The sequence below is a fragment of the Eurosta solidaginis genome, chromosome 4, assembly GCF_040869045.1.
Source record: "Eurosta solidaginis isolate ZX-2024a chromosome 4, ASM4086904v1, whole genome shotgun sequence".
In the NCBI taxonomy this organism is placed as follows: domain Eukaryota; kingdom Metazoa; phylum Arthropoda; class Insecta; order Diptera; family Tephritidae; genus Eurosta; species Eurosta solidaginis.
Window position 1 is genome coordinate 22,341,252 of NC_090322.1, and position 25,184 is coordinate 22,366,435.

Below are 25,184 nucleotides of genomic sequence, written 5' to 3' on the forward strand. Positions count from 1 at the left end.
GCGCCTCTACATCTGCGGCCTTTTATACTCTCTGGTTTCCTCGTTCGCATCTTCTAGAATCTACTAGCATTGTCCATGAGCTCTCAAACTTCTCAGATATAACTAAAATTGCACGATTTTATAGCTTCTCTCATAACCCATGCTTGTATGTGTGAGCGACACTTCCACAATTATAATTGCCTACATTTATGTATGTTTGTTTAATGGTGTGTTCAGTTTATACTTATATTTAAGAATTCATGAGCTTAACACCGGCTTATAATAATTGAATTTCAATTATTATGTTTTCTAAGAGAAACTGAAAAGAAAGAAACATTTACTGGCATATTGCGATGGACCATTTCGAAAACCGCCAACGTAATCATCATCAGGCAATTTTGTAATGTTATCAAAGGTTTCACCGGGATTCGAACCGTGAATCACATGGTGAAACTGCAGTAGCCTTTAACCACTAGGCCATCCTGCTGGTATTTGTTTTCATGCTTAATTCAGTTTTTCTCATTTCTACACTGGCAACACAATTGAGACATTTGTCTCTATATTAATTTGTGTGCCTTGTAGATTTGTTTTTGTAAAGTTCTTCTTCGTTGCGAATGAAAAGCTTTGTAAACTCGGGCTCAGTTGCACATATTTATGTATGTTTGTCATTCGCAACGAAGAAGAACTTTACAAAAACAAATCTACATGGCACACAAATTAATATAGAGACAAAATGTCTCAATTGTGTTGTTAGTGTAGAAATGAGAAAAACTAAATTAAGCATGAAAACAAATACCAGCAGGATGGCCTAGAGGTTAAAGGCTACTGCAGTTTCACCATGTGATTCACTGTTCGAATCCCGGTGAAACCTTTGATAACATTACAAAATTGCCTGATGATGATTACGTTCGCCGTTTTCGAAATGGTCCATCGCAATATGCCAGTAAATGTTTCTTTCTTTTCAGTTTCTCTTAGAAAACATAATAATTGAAATTCAATTATTATAATACGGTGTTAAGCTCATGAATTCTTAAATATAAGTATAATTGCCTACATTTAGGAGCATCTCAAATAAGATGTCTGCATATGGTTGTGCCTTGCTCCTCAGCTGCGTGTACCTACATATGTGTGGACATAATGATTGAATTATTGATGTGAATGTTTGTAGTTTACAGTCTCTCGCGCACACATAGGCGTATAAGTAAATGCATCTGTGTGTGACATCTCTCGGCTGCCTTTGCAACTTTCAGGAAACGAATTCTCATACTTTGCTTTAAAAGCTTTACTTAAAATAAAAACTAGTCCATTAATGTCTTAAATATTTGAAAAAAAATATTTTTTAAAAATTTTAATTTTTTATTTTACTATTGATATTAGAGAAAAATTACAAAGTTTACAAACGGCGATGGTTACTAGGACAAGTATCTGAATTTCACTTCTTCGTCAGCTTGCTTCTCGGGAGCTGAGTAACTCAGCCATATGAATGCTCGCTTTGCAATTGGTCTCTAAGTGTTGCATTTCTCGCTAATTAAATAGAAATTTTAAATATTGATAGGTTAAAAGCTTTAAACTCCCTTGTGTGACCAATTGACGCCATTTGGCAGAGCGAAGGAGCGACTGGCGCGCCTTGTTGGACGGTCATAATCGTTTAAACGGTTAAGCGCCAATTGAGTAAGTAAGATTAAAACCTTTTTATTTAAACACTATTCGTTACTTTGTAAACTTTAAGCGACTTGGCCTTTTGACTATCAATTTAACAAAGTAAACCTTTTTATTTAATAATTTGGGAAAAATTTAAACAACGTGATATTTAAAAAAGCAATGAGGGCATTTCCCAATTAAGTAGTACAAATAGACAACATTGGTTAATTCGTTGTAGCTCTATAAATAGAACAAAAGCAACAAAAATCAGTTTCTATGAAACCGCCAACAACAAGCATAAGTTTAACACATGATTACATACAAACTATGTACTGTGCAAAAAGAATAAAATATGCAATGAATGTAATTGGGATAAAGTTTACAACAACTAAGACATGACGTGGCTGAATGCGTTTGTAACACTACAACCCTTGTAGGAGTGCGGGTTCAAATCCCACTCCCGGGAGAAAAGGCTTTGAGGAGATTTACAAGGTATAATCGAAACAACTGTCGCCTTGTCCTTCCTGATGTCACGTTGTTTAAATTTTCCCCAAATTATTAAATAAATTATAAAATAAAAATTGCTTCAAATAAATGTTTTCATACATTTAAAAAAGCAATGAGGGCAATCCCCGCTTAATTCATACAAGTAAACCTTTTTAATAGGATAAATCATGTTTGTATGTATGACCTCAACCAGTTCAACCAAAGATTTTTTAAAAGAGAGATATTGCGTTCACGAAAAATAGTGGAGACAAAACAGCTCAAAACTCTAGTAGGACATAATCACCACAGCAGAATGAGTTAACAACCACAGTATTCCCAGCCAGCATTTTTTGAAAATTTTGATCAAAAAATATTCAAATATCATACCCCAAGATGATTAAAAACGTTCAAATTTAAAAGCATTTTCTGTTCGAAAATTAACGTATCGTCGGGAGAAAAATGTACCATAAATGTGAATATTCTTGAATAATCATTTATGATTCATATTTCGAAACGCTTTTTGTTCATATTTGATATCATTGTAAAATTGAGCTTTAATTGTTTTAGAGTAATATTTGACTACTTTTTAAGAGTCATTTTCTGATCATATTCGTGAACATATTTCAATCGTTTTGGTTGAGATTTTTGAATCATTTTTGAAAGCGATTATGATGCATTTATTCTTCATATCTCATTCTAAATAGATACTACATAATAATCTTATTTCATCAGGGTAAGAAAGCATGCGGAAGTGAGCTATTTGAACCACAGGTCACTCGCAAACAAACTTGACCTATATACACCTGCGACTACAACATCCAACATAAAGTATGGTCGTCAATATCTTAAAATACGATACGGCACGGGATGTTGAAGGCATATCCAGGTACATATGTCAAGAGAGTTTCACTTACCTGGTCAAATAGTTCACAACTTTTGTATTGTCCAACTATTATGTATTTTCTGGGAAGCCGAAGGTGGAGAAATGGGGAAATCTTCCGGCACGAGCAGCATTTGCATTACATTGTCTTGAAGAATATTTTAATAATAAAGATTGTATATACATATTTTTCTGAACTTCATGATTGAAAAAATGTGTGTATGTGAAAAAATAAGATTTTCAACGAAAAGTAAAGTTTTAACAAGTATAAAACTCATTATTCAGTCAACAAATATAGTCAGAAAACATTCAGAAAGCTGATTGAAAAATGATTATAAATTTTTGATCACCTAAAGTAAATACATTTGATTCAAATATGATTCCAAAATGTGATTGAAAAACTATATTCAGTTTTTGATCATCAAAGGTAAGCATATTTGATTATTTTTTGTTGTTTTTTATGAAATATTAAAATTTAATCATAAAAGGACTTCAAAAATGTTTCCAAAAAGTGATCGAAAAATGCTTTTCAGTTTTTGATCATCAAAAGTATTCATATTTGATTATTTCTTTTGTTCAATTGTATGATAACTCATTTTTTAGTCAGAAAGAGTAATCAATTTGTATTGATATGTGGGGAACACGAAAATTTAATCATCTAAATGCTGAGTGGGTTCGACTTGCTCGATATGTACGCCTAGATATTTTTTTAAATGTATTGTGGCGAATATTTGCAGTTCTATGCATAACTACGCTGCTACTAAATAAATGCGTAACAACAAAACACAGCGAGCAGCGAAACTTGGGATTCAAGGGGTTGTGTAGCGCAATATATAGCTTCTCCAACCCAATTTTCAACCTCACCTTCGAGCGGCGAATCCCGTTTCACTAACAGACGAGGCTCTGGCGACCACAAGCTCCTCATGGAACTTGGGGTGGGGAGGGAGGGATGGCCTGAAGGTTTAATGTGGCCATATAAATCGTTCCCGAGATGGTCGGGCCAGCACCTTAATGGTGCTGTGTTACCGGAGCGTATCGGATCTGTATCCGACAAAGGACCATCACATCGATAACACTCCCCAAAGCCTTCGGGGAGTGGCCTAATCGCTACAACAACAACAACAGCAGCGAAACTTATGCACAATGCAACGAAGAACATTCGCACACATTCATAGAAGGCGATGAAGAGATAGCTCACACACACACATCAGTCATCAGCCGAAGCAGTTACTCACACATACACACGCATATGGCTATGAGACTACAAATATACATGTACGAGTATATAGCTAAATTTCACTAAATTCGTTACAATATAAACAACCTTGCGACTTAAAAATTATATTTAAAAACGCGTATGACCTATTAAGACCGCTCGAATTTTTTTATGTATCGATTTCCAGGTTGAAGATGTTGTGATGAAATTTATTATCCATCTTTCTTTTTCAAATAGAACTGCCCTAGACAAAAAATCACAAAACCGCTCACTATTTATATAAAATCGAAAAACACACATACAAGTTCGAGATCTGTAGCCCCTACCGCATTTTTCCTTGTTTTTGGGCGATGACTAAATGTATATTGGTCATTAAAATACATTTACATAGCAGTTCCAAATATAATTAAAGAAGTTAGACTTCGATGTTTACCGAAATGTTGTCATATCCAGCACAAAGTTTAAAAAACTAAAATACCCATAAAAGTAGCCTGTAGCCCGGTCGAAAAATACAGCACAGAGTATTCGCCGAAAGATTGATTGTCTCAAGCCCCGCGTCAGTTTTCTTTCAGAGCGAAAAGGGCGACCAGGTAACCAATGTTCAGAGTGCTTAAGTTCCAGAGCGAAGTCTTTGATGTCCTCTTAAACGGAAACAGCGATGAAGCACCCAACTAAGATGATAATCTACCCGCTCGTCACAATAAACGCTACTGGAGCATTCCACGGATGGCATGAGACAAATCGTACGCATTTTTTCATTTATTGTGTAGTACGTGTCTAAATAAAAATTAGAAGCCTGCTCTTGAAATATTTATAATTTGTGGTTACAGTACGTCAAGTGAAATTTAAACGCCACTATTAATATTAAAACAACCAAATACTAAATTTGGTAGTATATGTATTAAGGTGTGTTAAAATAACAAAAAATAAATAAAATAGGTTTATACGGGAAAAACATTTTGTTTAAAAATTAAATTTTTGGTACGGGACACGTACGAAAGTCAGGTTTTAAATTCCGTATTTTTACTTTATGGATAGCACTATGGACACATTCAGTCTATGTGAGGTCTCTATTGACCAGCCAGTTCAACCTAGTTTATAACGGCATAGTGGTGTATCGAAATAATATAATATTCGCCACAATATGGTTTTTCAACGTTAAGTATCGTCCAGACCAGCAAGACAACAACAAAGCAAGCAATCACACATATATAAACAGCAAATAAGAGCGAAAAAAAGAAAGCAAACACACATAGATGTACACAGCAATAAACAACGAATATTACTCATCCATATACACACATGTGCATAGAAGGCAACAGTGAGAGCGCATAAGAGCTCACACTTTATTACACATACATGTAAACAGCAGCTAAAAGCACAAAGTTATTACTCGCACATATACACACATATAACTAGAATACAAACGTGAGACACAGAAATGAGAAATAAAAAGACAGAACCTATGAGAAATAGGCCAAAGAGGCAACTGAGAGTATAAAAGGAGCGTAAGTTTAAGAATAATCAATTAGTTTGGTTCTGAACGTTGTACGTGAAGTAAGCGAGTTTTGTGAAGTACTACCACCTTAGTAGTGTTGTAATTAAAGATAATTTCGCTATACAGAATATTTGAGTTATTTATTCGACAGTTCAGCGATTTGAGCGATAACAGAATTTAAGTGTGTTTACAATAGCGGAAGCTCTACTATTTGCCGTTTTGATAAAAAATTTTGGGAATGTAATGCTATATTCTTACCTTTTCGGATTAACTCCTAATTCTTTTAATTTCGCCTCTTCTTCCCTTAAGGCTACCAAGTTTCGCTCACGCGTCTTTGCATCATCGCCCTTATGCGTGATTGAGTGTAAACGTCGCTCCGAAGCTGAGGGAAAAGCTAAGGGACAAAACTCACATCTATGAACATTTTTACCCAGGTGCAAACGTAAATGTTCCATCATTTCATTATATCGTGGAAATGCTCTTTCGCAGTATTTGCATTTGTATGGTTTTTCACCGGTGTGAATACGCATATGGGTGCGTAAATGTACGATAAGTGCAAAGCTATTTAGTAAAGACAAAATGTAAAATTGAAATACACTTACAGATATATTTTTTCAGATAGTTTCCATTATTATAGCTTACCGCTTTTCACATAATTCACATTTATGGGGCTTTTCGCCAATATGAACGGCCTGTTGATGTTTTTTTAAATCCTTTTTATATATAAAATGTTTGCCACAAATATCGCACCTGCATAATTAAAAAAAAAGCGTAAGTTCCAAGAAGTCGTAAGGTTCGATAGCCTTCGAAGAGATTTTAGGCCCAGCTTCTCTTCCAATTTGCGTCGTGATCCTTTTAATTTTTCCTACAAATTGGCGGAACAGGACCTATTTGTTTTATTCCAACTCCGAACGGCATCTGTAAGGTAGATGAGTTTTCACTGAGAGCTTTTTATGGCAGAAAAACACTCGGAGTGCTTGCCAAACCCTGCCGAGGGGCGACCCCGCATAGAAAAATGTTCTTCTAATTGAAAAAACATGTTTCGAAAATTTTGATGTTGCTTTTCGAGGGGCGTGAACCCAGGACCTTCGGTGTGGATGCCGAGCACGTTACCATCACACCACGGCGGCCGCAGCAAGTTTACTTTCTATGATTTCAATGAAAATTTCAAGTCGTAATTTGCGTGCCATACAAATTATATGCAGATCACTTAATTGGTTTACACTCTAAGATCCATTTACAGAACGACAAGTAAGCTTTTTAGCTCAAGTTAGCTTCTCACGAGGGTTTAAAATTTAAAACTTCCTATAAGCTACCTTGCGAAAAAGACAACTAAAGTTAGAACCTAATTTGGTAATTCTTTACTTTAGCTCACAACTGCTAAAACTCTTCCAAAAATATCGGGAGAGGTGTCACAAGACGCGTTTTGATCCTAGGACCACTAATCCGAGAGCGGAAATTCAAAATTTTATTTCTGTCAAAAGATATTTCCAAAAATCCGAAAAAATGACCCGGAGCGCTCCGAAACCGGGGGTGGTATCCATAGTATTTTTGCGCAGAACAATTTTCGGTGTTGGCGGCCTTCAGCCGCGCTTATAAAAAATTACCCTGGGTGGGTCCAACACCGGTTTGGAGACCAAAACTATATCCGCGCAAAACACTTTTTCTTGTGGGTACCCCAAAGTCTTCAAAATTACAACAACCACATGAAAATCTTCAATTTTGTTTGCAAATATATCCAAAACGAAACAAAGTTTTGAATTTCCGCTTTCGCATTCGTGATCCTGGGTCTAAAACGCGTCTTGTGACACCTCTCCCGATATTTTTGGAAGTTTTAGCAGTTGTGAGCTAAAGTAAAGAATTACCCCTAATTTATTTTGACTAAAATTATGGGCCACAGAACTTTGAAGAATTTCAAAATTAACTCAGGGCCCGTATCGTGTTATACGATCCGGATAAAAAACCAATTTCACTCAAATGATAAATATGAACGTGTTAAGCTGATAATACATTATGAATCTAAGTACTTGCGACCTATATTTTACGTATTACCTCAATCCCAATCACTATTCCGGTGCTGTTGTAATTGAAAAAATTTAATTCGATTACGGATCGTATAACAGGATACGGTCCCAGAGTTAATTTGAAAATATGTATATGATATTAACCCAAATTTTATATCAAAGTGTTACAAGTTATTTTGATGGTATGGTATATTCTTACTCTGTTGCTTTCTTTTCAAATTGTTGCTTTTTCAATTTATCCTCTTCTTCCCTTAAAGCCCTCATATTTTCCACACACGTCTCGGGATCTTCGCCTATATGCGTAGTTAAGTGTAATCGTTGCTCCGAACTTGAAGGAAAAGTCAAGGGGCAAAACTTACATCTGTGAAAATTAACACCCAGATGAGTACGTAAATGTTTGGCCATATGACTTTTTGAATGGAATGATCGTTGGCAATATTTGCATTTGAATGGTCTTTCGACGGTATGAGTACGCATATGACGACGTAGGTTACCTGTAGATCGATTTTGTTGCGATTCCTTTTTTTGAAAACGACTACTGCGCCGTAAATCTTTTGGGTCTTTTTCACTGCGGGTTTTATGACGCTTCAAATGTTTGTTTAAATTGTTAAGCTTCTTAAAAGATTTTTTACATAGATGGCAGTTGTGGAGCGACGAGCTATGAAGAATAATAAATTCATACATGGCTAAGTATATATGTATATGCTAGCTATACTTGTGTTCGAGTTGTAGATATCGCATCATCATCAATGCTATCAACTCACCGCGCCATTGCAGCACATTATCTGCTCGAGCATAAGTAATATACCTCGCATTCCAATGAAGAGTGATCCAGATACTGATAAAAATTTAACATGCAAATCGAACAAATTCATCCATATGGATCACATTGTTCTTGCAGTTGCATGTTAAATTTCTATATCCGTTTCCAGATCACGCTTCATTGGAACACAAAAATATAGTCAAGTTAATTGGGGCACAGACGAATTAACATATTTATGCAATTTGTTTCTCTTTAAATGGATTGCAAAGTGTATGGCGCTGTTTCTTGCAATCTGTAGCGCGAGCGTGGCCAAGTTTTCTCCACTACCTTCGTTTGCTGCAATTTTGCCATTTCTGATATGACGATCTTTGATTAGTTTTCGGCATGATTTTATGTTGTTGTTTTGCGATAAAGAACCTTCCCGAATGTTGATGGTCCATTGCCGGTTGTAGATCCGGTACTTTCCGGTAACAAGCACCATTAAAATATAAGCCCGACCCTAGTTCCAGGATTAACTTGGGGTCGCCAGAGCTAAAGAAACAACATTAGCCACGGGTAAGTGGGGTTGATTTGTACAACACAACCTCTTAAGTCATTTGGGTATTTTCGTCGCCTCTTACGGCAGGCAATTAAAATATAAAGGTAATTCTTTACTTGAGCGCCCAATAATGTAAGTAATGAATAAAATAACTTCTGAAACAGGTAGAAAAATATCTGTGTTGTGTGTGTGTTGTCAAGACGTGCTTTGAACTCATGAATACAAATAAAAGTTGTATTTCGGTCAATAGATATTTGCAAAAGTGGAAAATATTCATGTGGTTGCAATTTTGTAGTAAGGTGTTTTGCTCAGATATAATTTCCATCTACATACCAGAACTAGACCCACCCATGATAATTTGTTTCTTGATTTACTCACAGGTGCGAATGAACGTCTGATCCCATTCCCCCTCCCGGGGAATAGGAGGCTTAGAATATACCCGCGGTATGTTTTCCTGTCGTATTGATTCAAGGGGTTGTGTAGCTCAACCCTCTCAAGAGGTTACCAGCGCAACATATAGGTTCTCCAACCCAATTGGAAACTTCACCTACGCGTGGCGAATCATAATTCCTTAACAGCAGAGGCTCTAGCGACACCAAGTTCCTCATGGAACTAGGGGGCGGAGAGGGCGAGATGGCCTAGAAAGTTTAATGTGGCCATATAAATCAGTCCCGAGATGCTTGGGATAGTACCTTAAAGGTGCTTTGTTACCGGAACGTACCGGATCAATATCCGGCAAAGTACCATCAACATCGATAACACTCCTCAAAGCCTACAGGGAGTGTTTTTATCGTTAATAAAACAACAAAAACATCCCATTTTCCCGCAATACATATTCACTCGCCCAAGAACAGTAACGAATGAAGTTCACAAACGGATGAACAATTGTGCAGCGAAAGAGTATAAACATGTTGTTTAAACCGATATTCTTATCTATGCCCCGTTTAAGTCACATTGAAGCAATACTGCTGTAATTATTTGGCTTCTCGAACACTCCTAACTTACATCATATTTATTTGTATTTCCTCGGGTTCTATGGAAATTGCATCATGCTTCACAAAAATTGTTGAATGTATTGTGTCACCATCGCTATACTCAATGTGTGGATCATCGCCTTTAGTGTGCTCATTTTCGATCGATTGGCTTGACTCGCTTTGCGAATCTTTAGAGTTTTTCCCAGATAGTGTTGAATGTCTAGTATCATCATCGCTATACACAATGTTGGATTCATTATCATGAATGGACTCATTTTTGATAAATTCGCATAAATCGCCTTGTGAATTTCTACAGTGATCCAGTGCCTGGTCGATGTTTTCTATATGATCAGAAGTATTTGATTGTACTGCTTCCGGCTTAGTTACCTGCTCCTTTGGTTCTGTAAATGGTGCTTGTGTCGAAAAAACATCTTCATCGCTATACACAATGTTGGATTTATTATCATGAATTGATTCATTTTTGATAAATTCGCATAACTCGCCTTGTGAATTTCTACAGTGATACAGTGCCTGATCGATGTTGTCTATATGATCAGAAGTATTTGATTGTACTGCTTCCGGCTTATTTAACTTCTCTTTTGGTTCAGTAAATGGTGCTTGTGTTGAAAGAACTCTGTTATTACTTAGTCTTTCGTCTTGAATTACTGTATCTATGACTGACACGTCCATGCTGGCCCATTTTTTAGAAACCAACAATTCACGCATTGATTTTTCGGACTGTACGCACATTTGTTGGAACCGGTAGGCGCATACTAATTGCTGTAGGCATTTACTACAAATTTTCTTTGACAACCCATCACTTAGCTGAACTTCACTTATTTGCGGCACTGTACTGGATAGTAATCCGGATATTTGCAAACCGCCATATTTCTCAATTTCGTCAAAGATGGATTTCCATTGTTGTCCTGGTGCAGCGTTGTCTTCAGAGGAACTTACATCAATCATACAAGTTCGACATAAGCAATCAAAGTGTTTATCAGTTGATCCCATTTCCGCAGTCATATTTCTTTAAAAGCATACAGTTACCAGAGTTTAAGCCTTAAAAACGCCATGCATATCATTGTAAATTTTACCAAGTAGCGCAACTAACAGCTGATCGGTGAAAATTCGCACATTCACACGCACAGTTCTCGACACAGTTTCAAAAAAAAACTTTAGATTATTTAACTCAAATTTTAAAGTGAGATAATCATTACGAATTTATGTATATACAATATATAAGGCGTTTTTGTTGTTATTAAAACAATAGTTTTATTTATATTAAAGCTTTTATCATTTTTTTTTAACTTTGAAAAAACTCCGAACACCATTCCTTCATTATATGACATTCGACTGCCTAGTCCACTGCCTTCCACTCTATTCGCAACATAACCTCTATTTTAGCTGTCAAACTATATAGTAAACAATGATGCATATTGTTTTAGAGATGAAATGATACCATAGTAAATTTTACCAAGTAGCGCAACTAACAGCTGATCGCACATTCACACGCACAGTTCTCGACTCAGTTCAAAAAAAAACATTAGATTATTTAGCTTAAATTTTAAAGTGAGATAATCCTTACCAATTGATATATATATAGAATATATAAGGCGTTTTTGTTGTTATTAAAATAATCTTTTTATTTATATTAAAGTTTTTATCATTTATTTTTGACCTTTACTGTAACAATTTATGCGTTTTTAAGATATTTTCGTGCATATAAATACAACCATGTGCATATACGTTTTGACATTACATTTTATACACGTTCGTATTTGCCATTCTCATTGTTTCTAAATTCGTAACCAATGACTGCGGATATTCTGTGTGATTTTTCGAAAAAATGTATTATTTTCTGAAATTTTATACTTAATCTGTGGTATTGTGGTGGTCAAAAAGCTTTTATGCAAAAATGCTTAGCCTCACAACGCGATAATGTATTTCGCATTGTAAATTTTACCAAGTAGCGCAACTAACAGCTGATCGGTGAAAATTCGCACATTCACACGCACAGTTCTCGACTCAGTTCAAAAAAAAACTTTACATTATTTAACTCAAATTTTAAAGTGAGATAATCCTGACGAATTTATGTATATAGAATATATAAGGCGGGTTTGTTGTTATTAAAACAATAGTTTTATTTATATTAAAGCTGTTATCATTTTTTTTTTTACTTTGAAAAAACTCCGAAGACCATTCCGTCATTATATGACATTCGACTGCCTAGTCCACTGTCTTCCACTCTATTCGCAACATAACCTCTATTTAAGCTGCCAAACTATATAGTAAACAATGGTATTTCGTAATGTCGAAGTACTTATATGTTTATGTATTTGATGTGGAAGCTTGCATTTGAGAACACTGTTGCCACTTCAGTCCATTCACTTCCAACCCTATATGGTCCGCTGGTCCCTTTTTCTCAATTTTGGTTCTTTCTCGGCACGGTTTTGGTAATTTTATTTCTTTTTACTGAAACTGAATTTCAAAACACTGCTAAAAAAATTGCCGCAAATCTATTACCCATATATAATTTTCAATTTACTCCAATGGAATTCTTGCCACGAAAATTGATCTATCAATAAAATGTAGCAGAACAATGACATTTCACTTGGGAGATAATTTAGGCGAGGCATTAAAAATGAAGTGTTGAATGTTCGGACAAACACATTGTCATTAATTTTTGATGAAACAACGCAGAAAAGACTTGTTTTTGTGTTTAGATATTTCGATCGGTATTCAATTATTATACAGTTGAAACTTTTAAGACGCTTCATTTTCAGTCTGAGTTCAAAACACATACTGAATCTAGGCTCTGGTACGAAGTTTAAACTGTGAATGAAAATGAAAGCATATATAAAAATAGCATAAACACAATTGCTTAGTTTCGTTTACGATTTATTGAGTTTGCCACAACGCAAATTTTTTAACCGTTCCTTACTAAAACCTAACTCCGCTATACATTTTATTTCATTGCAATCAAGCAAAACTAGGTTCACAACGTTAGATTGGTGAAAGACATAGTCTTATCCTAAAAATTTGAAAATGTGATACCTAAAGGTACACTTTATTTTTGTTTGTGCAGTTTGAACTAAAGCCAAGTGTCTCCTTTATTAAAATTTTATATAGGACACCCCTGAAACATCCTAAAATTTTCGCTTTTTACAACAAATACGATACTCTAGTAACTTGCCGAATTGTTTGTATACCAATAAAATAAAACTAAAATTTGGTCCTTTTTTTGAGGTATGGTCCTTTTTTCGATAAATTTTGGTCTCAAATGACAACATGGTGTGGCAACCGTGTTTGAGAATGGACTTGGTAAGGTTGCATTTTTCTGATCTTAATTTTTTTTAAAATAATGAAATAGTAGTATGCAAGCGACTGCCATAGTAGGAGACATGTACATGAATTTTATGAACAAAGTTTAAAGATAAAAAATGTCTTTGAAATATATGCCCCTATTACCGTTTACAACTCAACTCTGGTTGAGTTGAAATTTCGCAATTTGGTATTACAGATTACAACTCAACCTGTCAAAAAAAATGTCGGTTGAGTTGTCTAGTCTAACAACTTTTTGTAGCATTACCGTTTACAACCTTGTGCTGGTGTAGTTGTCAAAGACGTCAAAATCTTACAACTGATTATTAGCAGTTGTCTCATACAATTTTGCTGTTGTTTTGAAAAAAGGTAACGTTTTACAAGACGGTTCACCACCTAATTTTTAACAAATATTTTCAAAGTTGGTATCAAAAGACACCTTTCGACCTCCAATTATACAATCCGAAAACAAAAATTTAATATTTAATTTCTATCATATCATTTCGGTTCACAATTTCATGTCGTTGTTGTATTTTGCCAGATTTGTTGTACATTGTACATACTAATGCAGAAAGGCGTTGGACCCACCCAGGGTTATTTTTACAAATCGCGACCGATGGTGCTTCCTTACTTAACAGCAAATAGCTTACAAATATGCAAAATAACTACATTAGAATCTTATCAATTGTCACTTTTTAGACGTGTTCCTACTTGGTGCTTGGTAATTCCAAGGGATTGGAGTGATCGCGTAAATGTTTTCTTATTCGCAACATTACGCATTTGACGCATTTGTCATTAACATTTTCGTCGTTATAAAAAAATTCTATGCTAATATCCATTTTGTTATTAATAAAGAATCACTTGCAAATGTTTAAATTTTAGCCACAAATTGCTCAGCTGTTCATTTATCTGTCAAATCATCACTTTCTTAGCTTGGCAGCACCAATTCAACTTCAACTGAAATAAGTTGTAATTCGTAATACCAAACAGGAGTTGAGTTGTCTGAAAGTTAAGTTGTTTTAATAACAACCCAACTAAGTTGAGTTGTATACCGTAATAGGGGCAATAATCTAAGAGAAGATGGACACGAGGCGTAGCTTCATGGACCCGTATTAGGCACAGCATAAGCAATCTTAAGGTGTAGAGAGATCTTAGCTGCATGCCATATTTTGCAGGCGTCTACGAAGCTACGCCTCTTGTGATTCTTGCCTAAGTTCAACTTTTTAGGAGATCTAACATTTTTAATTAATATTGATAAATAACACCTAAAGCAAATACGCTTAAGGTGACTTTTGCGTCGTTTTGGCACTTGCGTTGCGTCTACATGTGACTTTGAATACACGTGCTTTAATTGCACCGCAATGCCAACGTCAAAGCAACACACAAATAATAAAAACTTACGTTCTTCTTGAAGTTTCTTGTATTTATTTTAGAAAAAAAAAAACCGATTTTCTGTCGCCGTTCAACTAAATAAAAAGCATAATTTTGTATTCATGTCGATTTCGTGATCGATCAGGAGAGACGATGGAACATATCCTCCTGGAACGCGACGCAATCTGATGAGGACACAATAAATCAACGGTCGTAGTGCAATCCCCAATAAATTTTCTATCTATCTTCATGTTATAAAAATAGTTGTATTTCATTTTTCCTCATGTGACAGGGGAACTTTTAACGTCCGTTATTTTAAAGTAACCCTTATTTGACGAATCACTGAACGATTTCTTTCAAATAAAGTGTTTGTTAGCGTTCACCGAAGATGGTGAAAACGGCCCCTGGAATTGTTAGCTTATATAGCCAAAGAAAGTTATGCATAAGCAAAATTTAGTCAGACCAAAACGAATAGCTAAAGAAAATTTAAAATATAATGCATATGTATAAAATGCATGCAATTTATGAAATCATTTTTATTATATAAAATTAGTTTGGCATATCAGATTTGTCAATATTATTTTAGTCCTGCTATTTTTAACACATTTATAATGTTTAAGAAGAACATTTAAGAAGTAAGAAACATGATTAATGCTTACATTAATACGTGTTTCAATTATTTTCGTTGAGGGAATAAGTTCGTACAAATAAAAAGCACGTTTTTATAAAGTGCATGTGAAGCTCCATAGATAAAATGAGTAATAGAAGGAACATTAGTTATGTATATATTACATTTTTAAAATGAAAATCTCCTGCTAAAAAAGTAATAGAATGAACATTGATTTGTACATTACATTTTTAAAATGAAAATCTCCTGCTAAAAAAGGAGCAAACCCTAACTACATTTTTTCATTTTCGTACTTAACTGCCTTCCCTTTTGTGATTCAGGATTTCGGGCAAATTTTGAAAAAACTCCGAACATCAATTCTTTCATTATATGACATTCGACTGCCTAGTCCACTGCCTTCCACTCTATTCGCAACATAGGCTCTATTTAAGCTGCCAAACTATATAGTAAACCAGGGATGCACCTTAACGTTAAGCTAATCGTTTATCAAAAAATTTCCACCGTTTCCGTTGAAACACTTCGAAATATTATCGATAAAGAAATTATCAAGATAAATTGTATCTCGTTTTTAACCGAAACGAAAAGCTTTCGTTAACGTTAAAAACGTTAACAAAAACGTGATACTTTATGTTTGAATTGTGCTGGCAATGCTATAGCCATGGTGAAGCCGTAAGGTGGTAACAATGAGCGCACATACACACACAAACTCCATATAATTTGTTTGTGTAATTCGTTAGTGGTAATGTCAAAAACACTCTGAGAAATGTTCGTACTGTCAAAATTCATGAGAAAAGTTGCAATCAGTTTGGCTAATGCTTTCACCTTTAATGACTCCGCCATCAATCAGCTTTGCCAGCATAGTTTGAAATTAATAATCAACATAAACGATTTGATTCCGTTTTGATACGGCAGAAAACGAAACGAAATCATTTCGTTAATTTGACGTTCTTAACGTTAATAAACGAAACGAAATGACTTTGTTTCGTTTATTAACGTTAATTATCGTAACGAAATGATATCGGTTCGTTGGTTAAGCATGCCTGTAGTAAACAATGAATGATACTGTGTACAAATGCTAGAAATTCAGAAAGTAGCGATGCTTTTCGTACGATACTAGGGCCGTTCCATTGGTTTATCGAGCTCTGGCTCTGGCTCAAATCTCATTGGAACGATCTGGATCAACTTTATGAGCGCTGGCAGCACTAATATAAAACATCTGTTTTGTAGAAAATAAGAAGAAACGTGAAACAAAATTTTAAGATACTGATAGAATTATTAACATTTAAATAGTTTCGCACGTAAGCAAACTATTTATTTTCCTTACATCATCTTCAAGTTGTTTACTCTTTCAGTGTGTTTGCTTTTAAATATGGCGAGCATTGTTTACTATATAGTTTGGCAGCTTAATTCGAGGTTATGTTGCGAATAGAGTGGAAGGCACTCGCAGGCCGTGAAAATAGGCACTCGAATGGAGTGGAATGAAGAACAGTAGGAAGACCAGAGTTGCATTGGATCAATCATTGTATCAATATTAAAGATAAATTTAGAAAATATAATTAAATACTTGAGTATAAGCAAACATTTTCTTCCAATTACTGCAATTAAGGTGTCCTAGATGCTATATACTCCAAAATTATAACATTTTATATCTGCTTAAAAATTTAACTTCAATTTCCCTAAGATTTCCGTAATATGGCCATTAGTGATGTTTGTGTGTGTGTGCAAATTTTGAGAGCTCAGCTGTTAGTTGCGCTACTTGGTAAAGTTTACAATGATGGCGAGATCTTTTATGTATACATAAATGTACACGTATTTAGTTCAGTGCTACTATGGCTCAATTATATGGTTGGCTCATCTCACCAGCTGATTTTATTTTTTTCATTTCCCTGGAGTAGGGATTGTCAGAAGGAGATGACAAACTTAAAAAGAAACCAACGAATTTACAACATTTTCTTACTACTTACAAATGCTGCTAAGTTTTATGTTTTCATTCCATTCCATTCGTCTAACACCAACACGCTAATTTTGGCAATGTGAACAAAGGTATGTTATTGCTGTAGAGATGAGCCAACCATATAGTTGAGCCATGAGTGCTACCAACTCAAAAGTTGTTAGCTGTCAAAAAAACTACTACAGAAAACGAAACGAACAGAACTGCTATACGGATCAGAAATTGAACCAGATAAATATCAGGATCACAACGTTGTTGTTCCATTTGCATGTTAAATTTCTATCCGTATCTCACTCAAGTCTCAATGGAACGTAACTACTGTGTCGTTTTCGATAATTTTCCGACTACTTGTTATCGGTATCTCCCACTGAAGGCAGAAACAGCTGGCATCATCCGGTGGCAAACTCCTGAGCCAGATAAATAATTTTGCATGTAAATGCAATAACGACGATTTGAGCCAGATAAATCCAGATAGAAGTCTGGTTCAATTTGTGAGCCAGATAATTTGTTAATTACTTGTCTTTAGTTTGGCAACGCTGCCTTTAATAAACCTACTTTTTCAATAAATAATAGTTTAATAAAACTAAAAAACACGCTTTTATAGCTAACCGAACTAAAAAATAGAAAATAAATTTCAATTAAAAAGAGTTTATATAACAGTAGTAGAAGGTCAAACAATCATTTATAGTTAATCACCTAAAAATAAAATTGTAATAAAATTTAAGTTATTAAGAGAATAATTTAATTCATATGAAAAAGCGTGGTGTGCATTTGACTAAATTTCATATCTTTCCTCTCAGATAGTTGCCAATAGAATGATTGTAACATTCAATATCAAGCACCCCACGCTTTTTACTGTGCATTAAATTATTCTGTTAATAACTTAAATTTTATTATAATTCTATTTTGAGGTGATTAACTATAATGATTGTTTGACCTTCTACTACTGTTATATAAACTCTTTTTAATTGAAAATTATTTTCTATTTTTTAGTTCGGTTAGCTATAAAAGCGTGTTTTTTAGTTTTTTTAAACTATTATTTATTTTTAATTTTTTAGTTCAAGTAATTTTAAAAGTTTTAGCCGATAGTGATGAAACCTCGAAACGCCAGCGGTACATGGATGAATCCAACCCCACGGCACCGAAAAAGGCCAAGAGGCAGGGAGGCTGGACGCGGTCTTTCGCCGTAATTGCCAAGTGTCGGCAGATCATTGGCATTATAGACGAGAGCAGTGCAGATGGCGGGATCCCGAAACAACAGTGGAAGTGGATCGAGGCAGGGTTATTTTTACAAATCGCGACCGAAGGCCGCCAACGCAGAAAGATGTTCAGTACAAAAAAAACTATGGATCTATGGATATTTTGGGCCCTCTCGGGGCCATTTTGTGGGTTTTTGTGAATATTTTTCGACAGAAATAAAATTTTAAATTTTCGCTTTCTAATCCTAAAAACGGAGATCGAAACGCGTCTTTTGATACCACCTTTGATAAGAGTTAGATGGTGCACGGTCTCATAAAACGTTACCGAAAAAAACAAAAAATTTAAAGCCGGTAGTTAAACCTTTTTTAATCAAACAAAAATCTACAATTTTGTACACATTAATAGAAAAAACAACGTTAAATAACTTTTTGACTTTATGGAGCGACATTCTGAAGTTGGACGAGGCTGGCCGCAGTTCGGATGCAACCAAAAAAGGTGAAATTATGCGAACGTGAGTCCCGTTGATACTAATCACTACTCCTGGGAATCCTGTTTTAGAGTAAAATACAATTTTTGCTGTTTGGGTTTTAATCCACTTCGCACTAATATGCTCCTCAATAATATCTAAGACCCCTTTGACAACTATAGATGTTGTAGGTTGTGCCAGTCCAACACTAAAATCATTTCCACAGCATTTTTGATAGCAGCCGTCAGCAAGGAATCGGAGTGTAGCGCATAATTTTAAAATATGAGGTACAGCCGTCCCTCGAACGCGTTTGCGGAAATGGCCCTTCATTTCGTTTAGTAAGTAGCAAAATGCTTCCTTACTTAACCGCAAATAGCTTACAAATATGCAAAATAACTACATTAGAATCTTATCAATTGTCACTTTTTAGACGTGTTCCTACTTGGTGCTTGGTAATTCCAAGGGATGGGAGTGATCGCGTAAATGTTTTCTTATTCGCAACATTACGCATTTGACGCATTTGTCACTAACATTTTCGTCGTTATAAAAAAATTCTATGCTAATATCCATTTTGTTATTAATAAAGAATCACTTGCAAATGTTTAAATTTTAGCCAGAAATTGCTCAGCTGTTCATTTATCTGTCAAATCATCACTTTCTTAGCTTGGCAGCACCAATTCAACTTCAACTGAAATAAGTTGTAATTCGTAATACCAAACAGGAGTTGAGTTGTCTGAAAGTTGAGTTGTTTTAATTGCAACCCAACTAAAGCTGGAGACATTGGTGCTTTATCGGTAACCGTATCGGTAACCTTATAACAGCTGATTAGACCAATCTTATGAGAATCAATGCAATCGATTATTGGTGCCGCTAAGGTCGTAACCGTATCGTAGCCAACCAATTGGGTTTTGGTTTACCGTCGTAACGATAAACAGCTGATTACGTTAGGGATACGGATACAGCGATACGACATACGGCACCAATGACTCCGGCTTAAGTTGAGTTGTATACCGTAATAGGGGCAATAATCTAAGAGAAGATGGACACGAGGCGTAGCTTCATAGACGCGTATTAGGCACAGCATAAGCAATCTTAAGGAGTAGAGAGATCTTAGCTGCATGCCATATTTTGCAGGCGTCTACGAAGCTACGCCTCTTGTGTATCTTGCCTAAGTTCAACTTTTTAGGAGACCTAACATTTTTAATTAATATTGATAAATAACACCTAAAGCAAATACGCTTAAAGTGACTTTTGCGTCGTTTTGGCACTTGCGTTGCGTCTACATGTGACTTTGAATACACGTGCTTTAATTGCAACGCAACGCCAACGTCAAAGCAACACACAAATAATTAAAAACTTACGTTCTTCTTGAAGTTTCTTGTATTTTAGAAAAAAAAAACCGATTTTCTATCGCCGTTCAACTAAATAAAAAGCATAATTTTGTATTCATGTCGATTTCGTGATCGATCAGGAGAGACGGTGGAACATATCCTCCTGGAACGCGACGCAATCTGATGAGGACACAATAGATCAACGGTCGTAGTGCAATCCCCAATAAATTTTCTATCTATCTTCATGTTATAAAAATAGTTGTATTTCTTTTTTCCTCATGTGACTGGGGAACTTTTAACGTCCGTTATTTTAAAGTAACCCTTATTTGACGAATCACTGAACGATTTCTTTCAAATAAAGTGTTTGTTAGCGTTCACCGAAGATGGTGAAAACGGCCCCTGGAATTGTTAGCTTATATAGCCAAAGAAAGTTATGCATAAGCAAAATTTATTCAGCACAAAACGAATAGCTAGAGAAAATTTAAAATATAATGCATATGTATAAAATGCAAGTTAAGGAGCCCAAGGACTAGGGCTCCAAAAAGTTAAAGTTGGGGGCCGCCCCGCGGCTGACACTGCACTTCCCACGATTGGCCAAAATAATATTTTATCGCTTGCGTGGCGAATCACACGGCTTGCATTTTGTCCGCATATCATATCGCTTACGCTGCAGTTCCCATGGATTGCATTTTGTCTGCTTACGCAATATGATATCGGATCAGTTACCTGCGTTGGCTTTGCTTGTGTTTGTTGAAGTGTGGTGTCAGCACATTCTTACAAGTAAGTGTGTCTGCCCCCTTGTTAAGTACCCCCCCCCCCCCCCCCCCTTTAAACATCTGCGTCCCGCAGATGAGCTCCTTTTTCAGAAGGATCCTTTGCATGGCTTGGCTGGTCCTGATCTGTGGTCTGATTTAGTCTAGGAAAGTTGATTATAGTAGTGAGTTTTCTCCAGATAATGTAGCATACGGCTGCTAGAATGGCCAAGGCAAGAGCGTCAAAAATTAGCGAAAAGTGAAAATTATTGCCAAGTTGTTTAAGCTGATTAATATTTTCCATGATCAGGCCGTAAATGTAGTTAAGGTTCAATATTAGTCCTTCGCTCGTGATGTTTACCAAGGGCGGTGGCAGGGCCTGCGCTGTGCGTACTGATCTGCTGGTGAATGTTTGATTTCCCACCGTGACTGTTTCGTTGTTCAAAATAATGACGTACGTTCCATTTAGGGTTGTGGAGTAGTTCTTCCCTTGTAATAGGCCTTCAAAGTTTGTAACAAATATTGTTGAGTCTGTGATCATCTCGACGGTTTTGGTGTTGTCTGGTTCAAAGCGGCATTTGGCATCGCCACCTTTAACTAGCCTAGCTAGGCACCCGTTTTCCCGTAGTTTAGTCAGGGATTTGGGAGAGCAAATTGTTGTGTTGCTGATCGAAGGGTAATCCTCGGTCACCCCGAACGTTTCAACTTCGTTTATTAGCATTTTTTTATAGCTGAGGTCAACGTGTTTTCCTTTTATAACAGCGGCCCGTGTTATTAGGAGTCGGTAGCCATCTGGTTTTACCTTTGGCATTGAGAGTACGTACAAAAGTGTGCTACCGTTTGAATACACGGAGGCCGACCCGTACTCTATGGCTTCAATGGTGTTCTGATATGGTAGGGAATCTTCCTCCATTATGAGCCTTCCAATCTCGTCTCGATCAAGAAGATTTGTGTTGATTACGCCAGATTTCGCCATTTGGCACGCTTGGACGACTTCTGATACCTGTTCCTTCAAGATAAGGACTTTGCTTAGGTCAAGAAGTGCGATATTCTCTTCGCTAATGTTTTTGCTTATAGCGTTAATGTGGAGCATCGCTTCGTTTGCTTTCTCGATTGCCTCGCGGGTACCGTTGAATAGTTTTTCGTTGACCCGGTACTGGTGATTGTTGTTTATTATCACGTCATTCATGCTTCGAAGAATATAGCCCCAATCCGCTGCATCTGGAGACCCAGCTATCCACTTCCATGCTGAACCAATCCAGTCAATGGAACGTACCCTTCGTGATTTGCTTATTTGTAGTTCGTCGAGACGCAGCTTAGTTTGATTTAGGTGGAATTGTACCACAGTCCGCACAGCCCTGCTTGTAATATCGTGCTCTGTTGACTCCATCAATTTGACCAAAGCCGTGTAAAAGTAGTTTAGGTCGACCACATGGACTAAACTGAAGTGTCCGTTCAGGATCCAACCACGCCCGTGTTCAATAGTTACTAGTGGGGAGCCATAATTGTAGATGTTGAGGCCGTACACGCCAGATATTAAAAGTAAACTGTGTTCCATTATGGAGAGAAAAAAAAAACTCATTAGTGTTGGTAAGATTAGTATTGACCATTTTTTGTTTTTAGGCACTTTTATTATTTATCCCAGTGACGGTGAACTAATAATAAATGGTTACATAATGTAAATTTTGTTTTCTTTTGTATTTTTTCCTTTTATTATTATTATTTAAAGAACATTCTACTGTATAATAAAAAAATCTTTCCACACTAAGGGAAGAATTAAAAAAATTAAATTTTTTGTGTGCTTTTTTGAATTTTATTTATGTGTTTTTTGTTGCGTTTAAATGTATTCCTATATCCTACCACCGTCCCCGGCTACCCATCGTGGTACTTGGAAGGTCCACAGGATCCGAGAGCATGGATATGAAAGGGAGGTAGTTTGTAATTCTTTACTTTTGTTTACCCTTGGATCCTGCCGCCTTACAAAAACTCGTGGTAAAGAAGCTGAGGAAAGAGGATAATATTTCTAAGAATTACTGAAATATTTCCTCTTTACCCCCTTCTTTAAAGTTTTTTATGTTTTTTTTTTTTTTTTTTTTCTTTTTTTCTATTTGTCTAATTTGCCTTTTTTAGTAAGCGCATAATTAGTTTTTTGTTGTGGGCAGATTTCTTCTTAAGAAAAAAATTTATTTTTTATTTTGCCTCTTTTATTAAGCGTGTAATTAATATTCTTGTGGGCAGATATTGCTTCATTAAAAAAATTTTAAACGAAAAATCGTTTCCTCTGTTTTTTTGTATTTTTTTGTTGTTTTTTTTTTTCTTTTGTTTTTTGCAATACTTGATGTTGCCTCTTTAATCACTTATGTGGTTTGTTATAGAAAAGATCTTTGATCTTGAAATTGACGCCTTTTTGGCGTCGTCTGTGCTATAGAATTTGAAATCTTTGGGTCCCTTATTGGGACATCTTTTTGTTGTTGACTTCCCGTGGTGACCTTATTATCTTTTTTTTTTTTTTTTTTTTACCTTATGTTGGCGTATTTTTTATCTGCGCTTTATGAATCCTTTTGCCAGTGTCTGTGAGAAATGCCACTGTATTGTCTTTACCAACCGTTTCCTTTTTGTAAGGTGCCTTTTGTTTTGATTTTATCTGTTTATCCCTGACGTAAATCTCATCTCCTGGCATAAATTCCTTAGCTCTTTTCCTTTTTTTATTCAATCGGAAATTTCTTAACTCCTGGTTTCTCTTGATTTGTTCCCTAATCTCCTTGTGGACCCTACTTTTGAAGTTGGTTAGGCCTTGGTAGTTAATTCTTTCGGTTCTGTTGAAAAATATGTCGCTAGGCTTCCTCTTCGTTACAGAGTGTATTGTTGTGTTGTAACGATCGACAGCAATATACACCAATTCCTTTGGTCTAGCGTTATTTATTTCTTTCCGGAGGCACCGATAAATCTCAATAATGGTAGAGTGGAATTTCTCGATCTGGCCGTTTACTTCACTTCTTTGAATTGTAGTTTGATATAGTTCGATTCCCAAACCTCTTATGTAGTTACATACCAATGGAGTCATAAATCCCCTCTCATTGTCGGTGACTATCATTTTAGGAGTTGTGAAATAGTGTATTGCTTTGGCTAGCTTAGCGCGGAGAGTGACGGATGCTTTATTTTTAATGTGAAAAAGCTTGGCAAATTTTGAAAATTTGTCTATGCAAGATAAAAATTTCTCCCCTTGAATTTCAAAAATGTCCACATGCATTATTTCGCATGGATATTTCGGCACTGGAGTCTCTTTTATCGGTGGTACTGCCGGATGCCTATCATACTTGTTAGCAAGGCAGGTTTCACAGTTAGAAGTGAAATTTTTTATCTTACTAGCCATTTTGGGAAAATAATACTTTTCCACGATTTGTTCCCTATTTTCTTTTGAGTTTCTATGGGCCCTCCTATGTTCTGTCTCTATTATACCGCAAATCCTATCCTCGTTGGCCACATCCTCGACCACCCTCTGAGTTATCCTAATTTTGTATAAAAGGAAATGTTCTATATATACTTCTTGTAGGAGTTGCAAGTAACTTTCTGGAATCTTTATTCCATTTATGAATGCTGGGTTTAGGCGTTCCTTCAAGGCTTCGGTTAAGCTGGCCTTTTCAATTATATCTAGTCTCACATAATGACGAGTGAATCCTGGATGTGGGTTTTCAACACAAGTCATTGCATTCCCCTCCGTAAAAATTATTTGGTTTCGGAAAACGTTCAAAGGGGTTTCAACGTGTGGAATAAGGTCCGAAGAATCCTGTTCAGCACTGTGAGCTGTCCCCTCGTCACTTCTAGCTTCTGTTGGTGCATCGTTGGGTTCCGACGGTGTTGTCAAATGGTTTGCCTGGCATGGAATTCTGGAGAGAGCATCCGCCACGACATTCGATTTACCAGGAGTGTAAATCAATTCGTGGTTATACTCTTCTATTCTAGCCTTCCACCTCTTCAACTTGGCGTTATAGTTTCGACTTCCTAACGCAAAATTGAGAGGCTGGTGGTCAGTGAAAATTCTAACTTTTTTCGCCCCATAGAGGTAGGATCTCAAGTTGTCTAGAGCCCAAACTATAGCCAACATTTCCTTCTCGTTTGTGGCATAGTTTTCCTCTGTTCTGCTTAAAGGTCTTGAGATGTAGGC

At 36.0% G+C, this 25,184-nt stretch overlaps 1 protein-coding gene across 1 annotated transcript in view; it reads right to left on the reverse strand.

The window, feature by feature from the left end:
* The window catches only part of LOC137248429 (zinc finger protein 91-like), a 104,247-nt gene that overhangs the window by 15,881 nt on the left and 63,182 nt on the right, over window positions 1–25,184 (reverse strand). The window contains exons 11-14 of the mRNA XM_067779367.1: window positions 10,031–11,026; window positions 7,924–8,382; window positions 6,343–6,450; window positions 5,959–6,261 (exon numbers count right to left, since the gene is read on the reverse strand). Of these exons, the coding sequence (XP_067635468.1) occupies window positions 5,959–6,261; window positions 6,343–6,450; window positions 7,924–8,382; window positions 10,031–11,026 (1,866 nt within the window). The remainder of the gene's footprint in view (window positions 1–5,958; window positions 6,262–6,342; window positions 6,451–7,923; window positions 8,383–10,030; window positions 11,027–25,184) is intronic.